This window comes from Camelina sativa, chromosome 19 (genome assembly GCF_030686135.1).
Source record: "Camelina sativa cultivar CO46 ecotype springtype chromosome 19, ASM3068613v1".
Taxonomy (NCBI): Eukaryota; Viridiplantae; Streptophyta; class Magnoliopsida; order Brassicales; family Brassicaceae; genus Camelina; species Camelina sativa.
The window spans coordinates 3,920,511-3,933,838 of record NC_141898.1 but is presented as its reverse complement, the minus strand read 5'-3'; the positions used below and the strand labels follow the sequence as shown (position 1 = coordinate 3,933,838).

General features: G+C 37.8%; 2 protein-coding genes and 3 pseudogenes across 5 annotated transcripts; 3 read left to right on the top strand and 2 right to left on the bottom strand.

The window, feature by feature from the left end:
* Positions 1 to 455: 455 nt before the first annotated feature.
* Positions 456 to 2,402, bottom strand: LOC147920125 (uncharacterized; annotated as a pseudogene).
* Positions 2,403 to 4,123: 1,721 nt separating this feature from the next.
* On the top strand, positions 4,124 to 6,310 carry LOC104764672 (putative E3 ubiquitin-protein ligase LOG2). The gene is made up of 3 exons (XM_010488248.3): positions 4,124 to 5,177; positions 5,430 to 5,937; positions 6,035 to 6,310. The coding sequence occupies exons 1-3, from the start codon at positions 4,702 to 4,704 to the stop codon at positions 6,206 to 6,208; spliced, it is 1,158 nt and encodes a 385-aa protein (XP_010486550.2). The 5' UTR covers positions 4,124 to 4,701; the 3' UTR covers positions 6,209 to 6,310.
* Positions 6,311 to 7,447: 1,137 nt separating this feature from the next.
* LOC104764671 (uncharacterized) lies at positions 7,448 to 10,443 on the top strand. 4 transcript variants are annotated; one of them, XM_010488247.2, is made up of 8 exons: positions 7,448 to 7,794; positions 8,046 to 8,576; positions 8,803 to 8,944; positions 9,059 to 9,347; positions 9,426 to 9,498; positions 9,584 to 9,674; positions 9,773 to 9,852; positions 9,935 to 10,443. In XM_010488247.2, exons 1-8 carry the CDS (start codon positions 7,714 to 7,716, stop codon positions 10,130 to 10,132), a joined length of 1,485 nt encoding a protein of 494 aa, XP_010486549.1. In that variant the 5' UTR covers positions 7,448 to 7,713; the 3' UTR covers positions 10,133 to 10,443. The 4 variants fall into 4 exon arrangements, 2 of the variants coding, with proteins under 2 accessions (XP_010486549.1, XP_010486548.1); XM_010488246.2 differs by having other exon boundaries at positions 7,460 to 7,794; positions 8,800 to 8,944; XR_015591147.1 differs by having other exon boundaries at positions 7,506 to 7,794; positions 9,046 to 9,347.
* Positions 10,444 to 11,071: 628 nt separating this feature from the next.
* On the top strand, positions 11,072 to 11,959 carry LOC104767395 (F-box/kelch-repeat protein At3g08810 pseudogene; annotated as a pseudogene).
* Positions 11,960 to 12,744: 785 nt separating this feature from the next.
* On the bottom strand, positions 12,745 to 13,287 carry LOC147920124 (putative F-box protein At3g13624 pseudogene; annotated as a pseudogene).
* Between the last annotated feature and the right edge of the window lie 41 nt (positions 13,288 to 13,328).

Below are 13,328 nucleotides of genomic sequence, written 5' to 3'. Positions count from 1 at the left end.
GTAGTAGTCAGATCGTTTAATTAGCTGTTTTTAGAAATTAATTAATTTATGAACAGCTTCTTTTTATTGTTATATAGTGTTTGTATTTAACCATTTTTACCAAACATTTAGCTAGCTAATTAGTTCATGCACACATTCTGTCTACTATATACAACTATTTTCAACAAACATTTACCTACTTAGTTCATGCACATTATTTGTCAGACTTCCAAATTTACATGCTCTACATCAGAATCTTACTAACAAAACAAAGATTGAACCTACTGATAATAAACTGAATTAGAGCTTTTCTTAGTCATAAAACAGCTTTAGTAACAAAATTGGAAACCATCTCTCTTTTAGGGATATTTTATTACATTTACACATGTACATTCCTCATTGATATATAATTTCCTCATTACGCACGAACCACACAAATATGTTTTTTTTTTTTTTTTTTTTGTTAAAAGGTTTTCAAATTAAATGCATAAAAGGTAATACAAGGATATGACTTTGAGGTCATATAGTTTTTGAAAGTAGTTAAAAGGATAAGAACACACAAGTGTATTCTAGATTATAAAAAGAAAAATCAAGGAACTACGGTGCTTAACCACGACTCCCACGGCCACCACGACCACGTTTGCCATGTCTTCCAACCATAGTCCATTCATTCTCTTGAACTTTTTGCGTAGGTTTGATTGACCTCCCTCCTTGAGTTCTTAGAGAGAAGTCACCCATCTCAAAACATGTATCTAAAGAAGCAAATGTATTGCTCCCAAAAATATTCTCTTGCACAACTTCAATTACCAATGAACCTTGTTGGGTAAGAGTAACTAGAGTATCCATAGCCGGAGGAGAGCCAATCATTGAAGAAGTCTTAGTTGGTGCAGCCTTTGAAGAGGCCAATGTAGTGGAAACAGAGATGGCGTTTAAAGACGCAGTAGAAGGAGCTAAGCCATGTACAATGGTAGTTGGTGTCAATGGTCCATCCTCTGATATAGAAGAAGAGTGAGTTAAAGAAGAGACAATATCTATCTGAACGTTTTGAGAAGAGCGAGTGGAGTTGGCTGGGGGGGGGGGAGACAACAGTTTGCTCTTCAACTGGTGCACCAACCTCTGAGGGAGAACCCTTTGAAGGAGTGGAGACAGTATTGTATTGGCGAAGAAGAAGGCATCTAGTTTCTTTATGTCCTAGGTGACCACATTTCTCACACTTTTATGGGAGCCAAGAGTACTCAACATCTACCATTGAGACATTACCTAACTTGTCAACAGCTGCAATCCTGTGTGGAAAAGACCTGTTTAATTCCATTTCCACCATCAACTTGGCCTCACCCATAAGGGTTGGATCCAACCTTGGTTTGTTGGTTAGCATGGGTTCTCCTAATCCTGAAGCTATCCAACTAATTCCCCAGTCTGAATAAAGACAGCTTGGGATGTTCTTTAAAGTCACCCATACCGGAACTGAAGTGATCTCAGGCAAAGCTAAAGAAGCAGTAGGAGTCCAAGGTGCCACAAACATAATGCAATCATCAATATGCCATAGACCACGCTCTAACACCCAAGTTCTAGTAGACTCATGTGGGATGTGAAAAAAGAAACGAGGAGTCACCTAATTTACGAGTGAAGATCTTACACTTCTTACCCCAAATCCTGTTAGCAACAACATGTATGACACCTCCAGATGGTGTATAACATCTAATAAACTGACCAACCAAAAATTCCTTCTGATTTTTTAATCCTTGTGCTAAAACATGATTAGGAATCTCGACCATGGGAGTACCATCCTCCAAATAAGTTGGTGATGTTGTACAATAAAGATTGTTGGGTCCATCTTTGCTGTCCATGGGAACCGCAATTGACCATCTTCCTTGAACTCTGGTGGAAGTATGTCAGAAGGTGGACTTACATTATCCGTGATCTTTGCAGTCTCGGATGAAAGCAAAAATTCAGGAATTGGATCTTTTAAATCCAAAGGAATTTTTAGAGGCTTTCCCCAAGCTCCAAGAGAAAGAACAAATGGAACATGAGATTTTACCTTAGAGACATCAGCTATAGCAGAATCTGTCATTTGAGCTGCAGATTCTGTGATAGCATTGGAGGCATCAACAACACCTGTGGGTCGAACTGAAGTCATCCCAGGTAAGATTGGAATCTCCCCAATGACAGATTCAATCGGCAAGGAGGTTGTAGAGTGAAGAAGCGAACTCGGACTCGACGCGTTACGTTGGTCGGGTGATATCGCTGCCGTGATGTCAAGTTCAGTCACCATCAAAGAAATAGACAACAGACAGATCGAGGAGGAGAAGAATAAGAGAAGCTCGCTAGAATACTTTGTCGGCGAGAGCAGACGGCGGATCTCGCCGAAAAAGGGATCGAGATTTGATTTAGGGTTTTGTCCTAGGCCGGTTGTTCTTCTTTTCTTCTATTCTTGTTATATAACCACACAAATATGTTCAGATCTCTAACACATATATTAATTTCCCACTCAAATACAAATCTTGTTAGGGTATAACATCAGCTCAGAGGAAACGACAAAATAAAGTTAATGAATAGTATTTGGCTTCAGATCGTGAAACGAAGAACCTCGATCTGAACATATTTGTATTTGACAAAATCTTGTTGGATAGCACGTGAAACGTTACAATTAAGACAATGCAAAGGTCTAACAAAGGACCTCGATCTTGTTCAATCTTAGTGACTTAAACCTAAGAAAATCTTTGACATGTCTATCAGTATATTACATTGGTGTTTCGCGAAGATGTTAATTACGTTCGACGACGTCAGAATAGTTAAACATGCAATTATTTTCAAAGATACATCATCAACAGAGAAGCATCATAGAAAAAGTTTACTTTATATTATATATATATATATATATGTCACAATCATAGGTCTATGAATGAATAAAACTTGATTTTACATTCACAACTAGTTTTAAAAGACAAGTTTCCGTATCCAACTTGATGCAAATATGCAATGATGCCTCTCCTCTCCTGTCTGCCGTTTCCCACTAAACATTTCTATAATGATATTTATTTTCCTTAACTATGTATGTCTATCTTTTGGAATTTGCTTAATGAAAGAAAGTGTGTGTGAGTGGTTAGGTATGTGATTCTATATATCTCTTTATTTATTTCGAATCGCATTATTTATACCTCCGTATGATATTTTTCAAGATGATAAAATGATCACGGTTATAATTTTCCAACACTTTGATTTGTTTATTTTTTGGTTAAAAACACTTTGATTTGTTTTAATTGAGATAAGGGTATATATCAAACATCCCATAGTTTATATCTGATCCGACAATTGATTTTTTTTTTTTGAATCTAATGTTAAATTAAATTCAAAAAAAAATAAACGTTTTTACATTACTTGAATATAAAAATATAATAGATATTAGAGATGACTACTTACTCTTCCTTTCGAAGAAATGTATATTTTATTAGTATTCTTTGTTTTCTTGTGAGGTGTTTAGCTAAACGTGACTCTATATTCATACTAATTTTAGCTAATGGCTATGGAAATTAAAGAAACTTTTTTTTTAGGGCTTATGCCTTTCTTTTTTTGGTTGGTCAACAGGGTTTATGCTTTGAAGAAAACACTATTTTTTAAGACATAATAGTAAACACCATTTTTTTTTTGTGGATTAAACTTATATACACAATTATTCAAAAACGACAAAACAAGAGTTGATATGGAATTCCAAAAAGATCAGTTCACCTTTCGGACCATATAATTAATATAAGAATATTATGTTGGCAAAAAGTAGGGTTATTATAGGTTTGAAATTTAAAAAAATGTAAATGTAGCCTACTTCGTTAAGAATATTAAACTAAGAATAATTAGGCAAAGTATAAATTTAGAAGGGGGGGAACTAGACAATGTCCACTACACATTTTAGAGTTCGGACAGCGCAAGTGACTTCGAATCTTTAATCATGCATCTATGCAATTGATCCACAAGTTCTCAACTCCTAGAATACAAATCTTTTGAACAAAAAAAAAAAAGAATACTATTCTAGAACGTAAATTTACTAGAACCAATAATTTAAGGAAATTGTTTCTATATATAAAAATCATTTTCAAAGCATTGAACAAATTAATCCTAGTATATATATACGTAATGCAACCTAGAAAAAGATCTTAATAATTAACGGTAATGTCTTCTTATTAAATAAGCTATTTTTTTTGTTTGTCGTCAGATAACTCTTTTGTTGAAAAATTATTTTTTCGTAAAAGAGACACCTTTAACTCCTCCCTATTAACAAACAATTAATAACAAGAAGAAAAAAAGTCTCAAGAAAAAAGAAAAAAAAAAGAAGCTTTGTTGTGTAAACATAAACACCATCGAAGGGGGAAGGGGGAAGGGGGAAGGGGGTGGTGTTTTAGTTTTAAGTTCGTGAGTGGAGCGTCTTGGCCAACCCCGACCCCATCATCATCATCATCATCATTACCCACTTTCATCTCCCTAAATTATTCTCTCTTATCTCTCTCTCTCTCTCTCCTTTTTTAATATTCTTTCTTTCTTAATTCATATCAGAAAAAATCTTGTTCTGCTTTTGCTTTTTTAATAATTCCTTACATTTCACTCAATATCAACAACAAATCTCCCGATCCATCCGCAAATTTAGAAAATTTCTGAGATTTGATCAATTGGGTCACCCAAAAATCTTGTCTTTTTGATCTGGGTTTAACGCAAAGACTCAAATCATTTCATATGGGAAACAACAGCAGCAGCGGAGGACGCCGTCGGCGGCGAAACCATTCGGCAGCTCCCCCTCCTCCGCCTCCTCCTCCTCCACCACCTCCAGCTACAGAAATCCAAGCGATATTCGCCGCCGCTACACCGTATCCAAACCCTAATTCTAATCCGGTTTACCAGTACCCTTCTCCTTACTACCATCATCCGTCGGGTCCGCCTCTTCCTCCTCCGTACGATCACCACCACCTTCATCATCATACACCGCATCCTTACCACCACCACTCTTCTTGGGCTCCAATGGGGAGATACCCTTATGCTGCTGGTGCTCACATGATGATGGCTCAGCCTACTCCTTACGTTGAACACCAGAAGGCCATCACGATCCGTAACGACGTTAATATTAAGAAGGAGAGTCTTAGGCTTGAACCTGATTCTGATCATCCCGGTCGGTTTCTCGTCTCCTTCACGTTTGATGCTACCGTCTCCGGAAGGTAAATTTCACTTTCTTCCCTTTCTCGTTTATTTCGTGATCGATTTGAAAAAAAAAAAAACAGAACAAAACAGAGCAGATAACACGTGAGACTGTCTTCTTCCTCGTGACCATATCTGAAGTTTATTATGGTCTTCTTGTTGCAATTTGACTTCTTTGGATTTTGCTTAGTAGATGAAATTTTTTAAAAATCAAATCTTCATGTGTAAATTGACTAAGCTGATGTTATGTTGGACTTGTGGGGAAAAAACAGGATTAGTGTCATTTTCTTTGCTAAGGAGTCCGTAGGTTGCAATCTCACAGCGTCAAAGGAAGATATTTTGCCACCAGTCACCCTAGATTTCGAGAAAGGACTTGGTCAGAAGTTTAAAAAATCATCTGGTTCAGGTATAGACTTTACGGCCTTTGAGGATGATGAGCTGTTCAACAAGGCAGCAGACTCAGGTATCTATCCGTTGGCGGTTAAGGCAGAAGCAGCTGCCTGTGGTGAGAATGAAGAAGAGAGGTTGAAATCGAAGAAGAATGCTCAGATTACTCAAGCGGTTTTTGTGAAAGATAAAGGAGAGATTAAGCTTAGAGTTGTGAAGCAGATACTATGGGTTGATGAATTGAGATATGAGTTGCAGGAGATTTATGGGATTGGGAATACGGTTGAGGGTGATGGTGATTCAGCTGATGATGCTAATGATGACCCGGGCAAAGAATGTGTTATATGTTTGTCTGAACCACGAGACACTACTGTTTTACCATGCCGACATATGGTGAGTGTACATTCATCTTTAATTTTGTGAATTGCTGATGATTCCTTACTGTGTAGTGGACTTATCGATGTGAAATATGTTTGGTTTTGTGGTGCAGTGTATGTGTAGCGGATGTGCTAAGGTATTGAGGTTTCAGACAAATCGATGCCCTATTTGCAGACAACCTGTTGAAAGGCTTTTGGAGATAAAAGTTCACGGTAACAGCGGAAGCGGGAACAATACCGGACAGGGGGAAGCAACTGAAGGCCAAACACGGGAGAGTATGGATTGAACGGACCAACTGCCATCGATATATTAGTATATGCATGTTTGATCCTTGTGTGTTAACAAGAAAATGTGTGATTTTCAATTCATAATATAGAAAATTTCGAAATCATTTGGATCACAGTCACAATCCTTCAGTATTCTTGTTTAGCTAGTTGCTCATCCAGAAGCTGCAGCGGCAGATGAACAACGGCAGGACATTTGAATCATTATAGTGGCAATAAGACAGATGCTAAAACATGGAAACACACAAAATCGGCATTATGATGACACGATAGACAAAGACTGAGACTACTGAATTCCAAAATGCTCTGCTTCTTAGACTTTGGAGTATGTTGATATGTTCATGCAGGCTCGTTGGAGCAATGGAGGAACTTCATCTCAGTGGTGTGAATTTGTATGCGTAAAGAAGAGAAAAACACACTCTGTTTCGTGTTCTAACTCTTCGCAAGCAGCTGGCTGTTTCCATGCTCTCTTTTTTAGCCACGCTGGTTGGGTTTGGACTTTGGACTCACCATGAGCGGTAGGACGAGTCTAGTCGACTTTTCGAAATGGAGAAGAAGCCGTAGGTAGGACAGCTGAACCTCCAAGCAGAAGTTTGATGGATCTACCACCGGGTCAGACAACAGATGATGAGAGACGCATGTCAGAGAACCAAGAAACTGAAGCCAGAGGTTCTGAAATAATTCGTCTCTGATTTCAAAAGGGGACTTATTTTGTGCTCAAATGGGCCTATATTTTCCTTCTTTTCTCTTCCGCCTTCTATTATTGGGCCCTAACCAGGTTTCGTAAACAGGTCCGTTTCATATTTCCGTAAACAATTCAAATTTTCTTTTTTCGTTTGCGGTTCATGTTGACATAGTGTAAAATTAAATAAACCAAGTTCTCATAATCGCATCAAATATGAAACGACCATGTGCTCGATACTTTTAAAAGGAAAAAATAATGGTGCTCCCATAACCAGAAGTTAATATGGAAAACTAAATAAAGAATTTTCATAAATATCATTAGTATATTATTTAAGTAAATTGATACTAATGATATACGGGGGTAGATCATGTGTTATATACTAAAAATATATAATGCACACCGTAGACAAAACAATTACAAACTTACTCCTTTTCTTTTTAAATTGTTTCTTCCTTCAAAACATACGATTTAATTATTTAAATATAAACTATTTATTAAATATGTGGCAATAAGGACAAAGAAATAAAACAGGCGAACCAAATTTAACCTTTTTTTTAAGCTGAGAAATGGACAGTGATATATATATACCTTAGAAAATAATTTTGAGTCTCTTATGTAATGATCAATCACATATCTCACAATTTCAGGAACCCAGAAAGAGGACGACTTGTCTTTTACCTCCCAAAGGGTTCCTGATTATTGTTTCTTTGCTACAATTTTCTCCTCTGTAATAATTAAAAAAAAAAAAAAAAATCAAAATTTTCTTTAATTCTTGTTTCTTTCGTTAGAGATTCTTCTCTCTGGGTTTTCGTTTCCAGTTCGATGATGGATGGTAAAGATGATAAAGCTCGCCAAGAAGCAAAACATGGGTCTCACGAAGATACTCATTCTCCTCTGCAAAGGGTAAATCTTTCATTTCATTCCAATCAAAAGGTTTAATTTGCTGGTGGTTTTTTTGATTTGATTGGTTGATTATCCTTAGAATCTCATCAATCTCCCTTGATTTTAGGGTTTAGGGTTTAGTTGGTCGTTTCTTCTTCTGTTAATCGTTTAAAGTCGAGTCCTTTTGATGGAAAGATCGAACCTTTGTTTTTTAATGGAATCTGAGAAAATGATATTTGGATTTTGAAATGATCTTTTCTTGGTCTTTGCAGGATGAAGTTTCTGCTGAGATAGCAGAAGAAGAAGAAGAAGAAGAACAATCACCAGGCCGAGACCTATGGAGGCGAGGTCTTGTGCTAGATTTATCATCAACAACAACACATGAAGATACAAGAGATGATCTATTGAGACGAAATGCATCGTTGACATCAAGTCCTGTTGCCAAAAGAGTCAACTTCTCTCCAATGTCTAGTCCTAGAATCGGGGAACGTGGTGCATCCCTGAGTCCTTCTTCTTCGTCCTCTCCAAGAAACAAGCCTACTAGCTTGAAGAATCTAATCCCCAAGTTAAGCGTCAAGAACCGGAACAGCAATAACAATAATGTCGATATCGAGAAAGCTGCAGATTTTTCCTTTGTGTCCTCCCCTTCTTCAGTACATGGCAGAGACAGGTGCACATGGACCCTCACTAATATTTTAACTCCAAGATTGAAGAAAACTGAGTCCTTGCCTGTAACCCCTATAGCCCACTCAAATCCTGAGTCCATGCACGGTAGATATGTTGTTGATCCAGTTACTTCCACGGTGAGTAAGTTGATGGATCAATTCATTTAGGTTCCCATGTGGATTCCATTGTGGTTTTTGCTGGTTTCTCGTTGGCAAGGGACATTTCCTTGTCTCGTACTACACCTTGGTTTCAGTAGAGTATTTTTTTAAGTGATACATTTTGCTTGTAAAATAAGTTTATCTAACCAGGCTATCTTCTGCTTTACTTCATTTTTGGTTTGACTTAAAACTGTTCTCTCAGCAGAAAAAAGGGCCTCCACTGCCTATTCACCGTTCACGCTCTGTCCCTGCATTCAATAAAGATGGAAGTCTCAGGCAATTAGGTGTTTTCCGGGTGATTCCAACTCCGAACATGACGCCAACCAGAAATACTATTAAACTTAATGGTTAGAAATTGTTTCTTTCTCATTTGATGTTTAAATCTTACAGACATGAAAGTTTGATATCTTGGTTCTATCCGTGTAACAAACCCAGTGCCTTATATTAGTGAAATGTTTCAGACGCAAATGTTGATGGCGCTGAAGATGTTCCTGAAGAAGAAGCTGTATGTAGAATCTGCCTGGTCGAATTGGGTGAAGATTCAGAAGCCTTCAAGATGGAATGTATGTGTAAAGGCGAACTAGCTCTTGCCCACAAAGAATGTACAATAAAATGGTTCACCATCAAAGGAAACAGAACATGTGATGTGTGCAAGCAAGAGGTTCAGAATCTCCCTGTCACCCTTCTTCGCATGCAGCAGAATTCTCAGGGTAATCGTGGAGCTGCAGATACCGAGGCTTCACACTACAGGCAAGTCAAAGTCAAAACCATACCTCGTGAAAAATCTCAAATGTTATGTATATTATTGACCAGTTCTCGTCCTCTCAGTGTATGGCAGGATGTTCCAATTCTTGTCATTGTAAGCATGCTTGCATACTTCTGTTTCCTAGAGCAGCTTCTGGTAAGATTTAGTGAATTCTGATTCTTATACTTCTTAGTATAAAGCTTTTCTAACACCGTCTTGTCCTAATTAATATCATGTACAGCTTACAAAAATGAAATCCGGTGCAATTGCAATATCTTTACCATTCTCCTGCGTTCTTGGTCTTCTTGCCTCGATGACTTCGACAACAATGGGTAAGAAATGCTTCCCCATCAGAAGTTTTACTTCTCAACAGTTCTTTTCAGTACTCAAGCTATCAGTTTAATTGATTATGTTGGTGATCAATGTGCAGTGAAGAAGAGATATGTCTGGATTTACGCCACAACTCAGTTTGGTCTTGTTGTTTTGTTCTCCCACATTTTCTTTACGTTGGTGAGTCTTTATCTGTCAGAACAGAACAAGATACTCTCTTTGGTGTTCTAACGCTCAATCTATGTCGGTGATACTTGTGCAGGTTCGCATGCAGCCGGTTGTGGCCATTCTCTTAGCCACATTGGTTGGGTTTGGAGTCACCATGAGCGCAACTACAGGTCTAGTAGAGTTTTGGAAATGGAGGAGAAGCCATCGGACAGCTGAACTTCCAAGCAGTAGGCAGGTAGATCAACCACCAGTTCAGACAAGAGATGAGAGCATGTCTGGATCAAGAAACTGAAGTCAGAGGTCCTGAATACTAATTATGTGTTCACCATTAGCGAAGTATGGTATCGAAATCAAACCATTTCGGATCAAGTTTTCGGGACATCTGGATGGGAGATATATCTATTTAGAGATGTGAGAACAAGATTGGTCAATGTGAATTAAGTAGTGATGGTTGACGAGGTTAAGGCTTTGTTTGGGGTTTCATTTTGTGTTGAGTGTATATCATCTTCTGTTGTGTTATGAAAGAAAAACAGAGAAAGAAACAAAGTTTTGTATCTTTATGTATATTACAATATTTGTATTATATAAAAGGTTAAAGAGAAAGAGAGCAGTCATCTTCTCTGCTCACGCGGGTTCATCTTCTTTCCTGTGGTTTCTGAGACCTACGACGAGATATCTTCAGTGTCAAGATTGTTTGTTTCCTAACCAGATTTCATAAAGGCCCCTAAAGTCCAACAATATCTTATTATATAAATTTTCATGACAAAATTATTCTATGTAAGATTAACCTATGCGTTTTCGTAACTATAAAAATGTTAAAGTGAAAAGACATATAATAAGTTATTTAATGCGTTCATAAAGACAATTTGTTGGTAGTAGTTAAGACTAAAGAGTATATTTTAACAGTAAAATATATTTGTGTGTACAAATAAACTTTTAGTGGTAATATAGACAATAGATTTGTAAATAGATATACATTAGTGTATTATAAAAAAAAAAACAATTACTTTCTATAACTAAAAGTTTATCTCTTTACTTTTATACATTGTTTTTACTTACCAAAAAAATTAAATATATATTCTTTGTTAAATTTTAATACTTGTTTGACTATAAAAGACTAAAACATTGCCGCCGGAACACAAATATCCGCCAATCCCTAAATTTGGTTTTTTTTTGTTCTCCAAGTAATAGAAGAAATCTGGAGAGGATTGTAGTTCTTCCTCGTTGAAAGATGAAGACTAGGATGAGGAAGAAGCAGCTGTCATCGACGGCGAAATCTTCGAACCCAAGTCAGTCGCTTCCCAATGATTTGGTACTGATCATCGTAGCACGCGTCTCAGTATTGTACTATCCGGCTCTCTCACTCGTCTCCAAGAGCTTTCGATCTCTCTTGGCTTCACCAGAGCTTTACAAGGTCAGGTCACTCTTGGGACACACCGAGATTTGTCTCTATGTTTGCTTAAAAATGAAACCTTATAAGACTCATACCTGGTTCACCCTCTGCCGGAAACCTGATCGAACCCTAACCAGTAGTAAGGAGAGGAGATCAGGTTTCCGGCAGAGGGTGAACCAGGTATGAGTTTTATAAGGTTTCATTTTTAAGCAAACATAGAGACAAATCTCGGTGTGTCCCAAGAGCAGTCATTTGGACAATACCGCATGTATTGACGGAAAGTTCAACGTGGTGACTTCCGCAAAAGTGGTTGCTTACGATCCCAAGGAGGGTAGATGGGACCCTGGACTCGTACCGATATCTAAACATATGCATTCAGATTCTTCTTGCGAGATAGATAATGTTTTATACTCTGCTGCTGACGGAGCGCTCAGATGGTTTGACTCTCAGGTAAGACAGTGGAGAGATTTGAAGGGTTTGGTAGGACTATCCAGGCTCAGTCCTGTTGATCAGGTTAGATTGGCAGATTATGGTGGAAAGATGGCGGTTATGTGGGGCGTTGAGGTTCCTTGTGGTTCAGACTATCCCACGATCATTTGTTGTGCGGTGATTGCGCTTGAAAGGCTCAATAGTTGTGAAATTTTTGGGAAAGTTGAGTGGGTGGATCGTGTGTTTACAGTCTTTGGCCCATTTACTTTCGTGAAAGTTGTTGCTGCTACTGTCTGATGATTGAAATGAGTCACAAGGCTGCTTGAACGTGTGTTCTTTTTTTGTAATATCATTGCTTATTTGGAATTAATGCTTGCTGCCTTCTTTTTCTATTGTGTGGTGTTTATTCTATGGTGTTTTTAGGATAAGTACGGGCTTTGATCTGGAATCTTTTCGGTTTCGTAGATTATTAAGCTAATAGAGTTTTCTTCCTCTTGGATAAATGAATCAGTAGATAGGCAACGATCAGACTTCCTTGGGATAACAAAGAATTTTGTCGTGTTTAATAAAGTTGAAAGAACCAGGTGGCCATCCTTGCTTCTTCTTTTTTTTCTTCCATGTGGCTGCCTGTGGATATTGTCTTGAGACGTTACGATGAGGTTTTTTTTTTAAATTTCAGTGGCTAGATTGAATTACTTTAGTAAGTAGTGTTTAAAATTCATTAAAGCCAGTAACTGTTAGAAGGATTTAATTTGCTTGAACTGTTGAACAGGGGCCGCCAAAACTCAAGCATCCATGTCATGGCCTAGAGAAGAAGGAACATAAATTTCACAGCGTACGGGGAGATCAAATCAAGACTCCTAAATCCTAATTATGATTACACCAGAGCTAGTCCACATGAACTCCCCTTACAGTAACCACAATATGATTCAAACAAGTAATATAAGCAGCTGAAGAAATGATTTCTTTGTTCATGCGGCTAAACCAAAAAGAGTTGTGGTATAAAATTTAGTTTAATATTGAACAAGGTTTGACGTGAAGAGTTGAAACGAGCCTAAAAAAAACTTGAAAAGCTGAATTCTTTACAAATTTAGATGATAAAAATCGATCTCTTTCCTTATGACTTGAGGCTGAGGTTGGTTGATTTGCAGGTCCACTAAACTTGGAACATAAGAAGAGCACACAAGTGGGCAACAGTATTTGATCGAATCAATAACTCCAAATCTGTTACGTTTTATGATCTTTGGAGCCTCTCCGATATTCACAGATTTGAAGTATCCATCTTGTCCAATTATGTTGGCTGTTTGGTTGCAACGGGTCTTGATCAGTTGAAATTCGTCGTCTAGATCGAAAAAGACAGCAACTTTCTTCTCCTCGTCAATGAAGAAACTCCCATCTAGATTACTAACGCCACAACTAGAGGTCGAACTCAAAAACATGCTCCACGACACTGAACCGAGACTAATTTGATTCGTAACCCAAATCTCCACTGTGGGACGAAGAAAATTCCACAAGCTTTGATGTAATACCGCAAGCTGCTCGTCTCTGACGCAAGATATAGACATAAACCTCTCTAAAACACAGGAGGGAAACGGCAGAGGCAGCGGTGGTCCAAATTTTTCCATTGTAAAATCAAACGGGAGTAGAGTAACAAAACCAATCGATT

Coding starts and splice junctions, on each gene's coding strand:
- LOC104764672 (XM_010488248.3), top strand. CDS start 4,702: ATGGGAAACAACAGCAGCAGCGGAGGACGCCGTCGGCGGCGAAACCAT. Junction 5,178..5,429: donor GATGCTACCGTCTCCGGAAG/GTAAATTTCACT, acceptor GGGAAAAAACAG/GATTAGTGTCATTTTCTTTG. Junction 5,938..6,034: donor TTTTACCATGCCGACATATG/GTGAGTGTACAT, acceptor TTTGTGGTGCAG/TGTATGTGTAGCGGATGTGC.
- LOC104764671 (XM_010488246.2), top strand. CDS start 7,714: ATGATGGATGGTAAAGATGATAAAGCTCGCCAAGAAGCAAAACATGGG. Junction 9,348..9,425: donor ACCGAGGCTTCACACTACAG/GCAAGTCAAAGT, acceptor TCGTCCTCTCAG/TGTATGGCAGGATGTTCCAA. Junction 9,675..9,772: donor GATGACTTCGACAACAATGG/GTAAGAAATGCT, acceptor ATCAATGTGCAG/TGAAGAAGAGATATGTCTGG.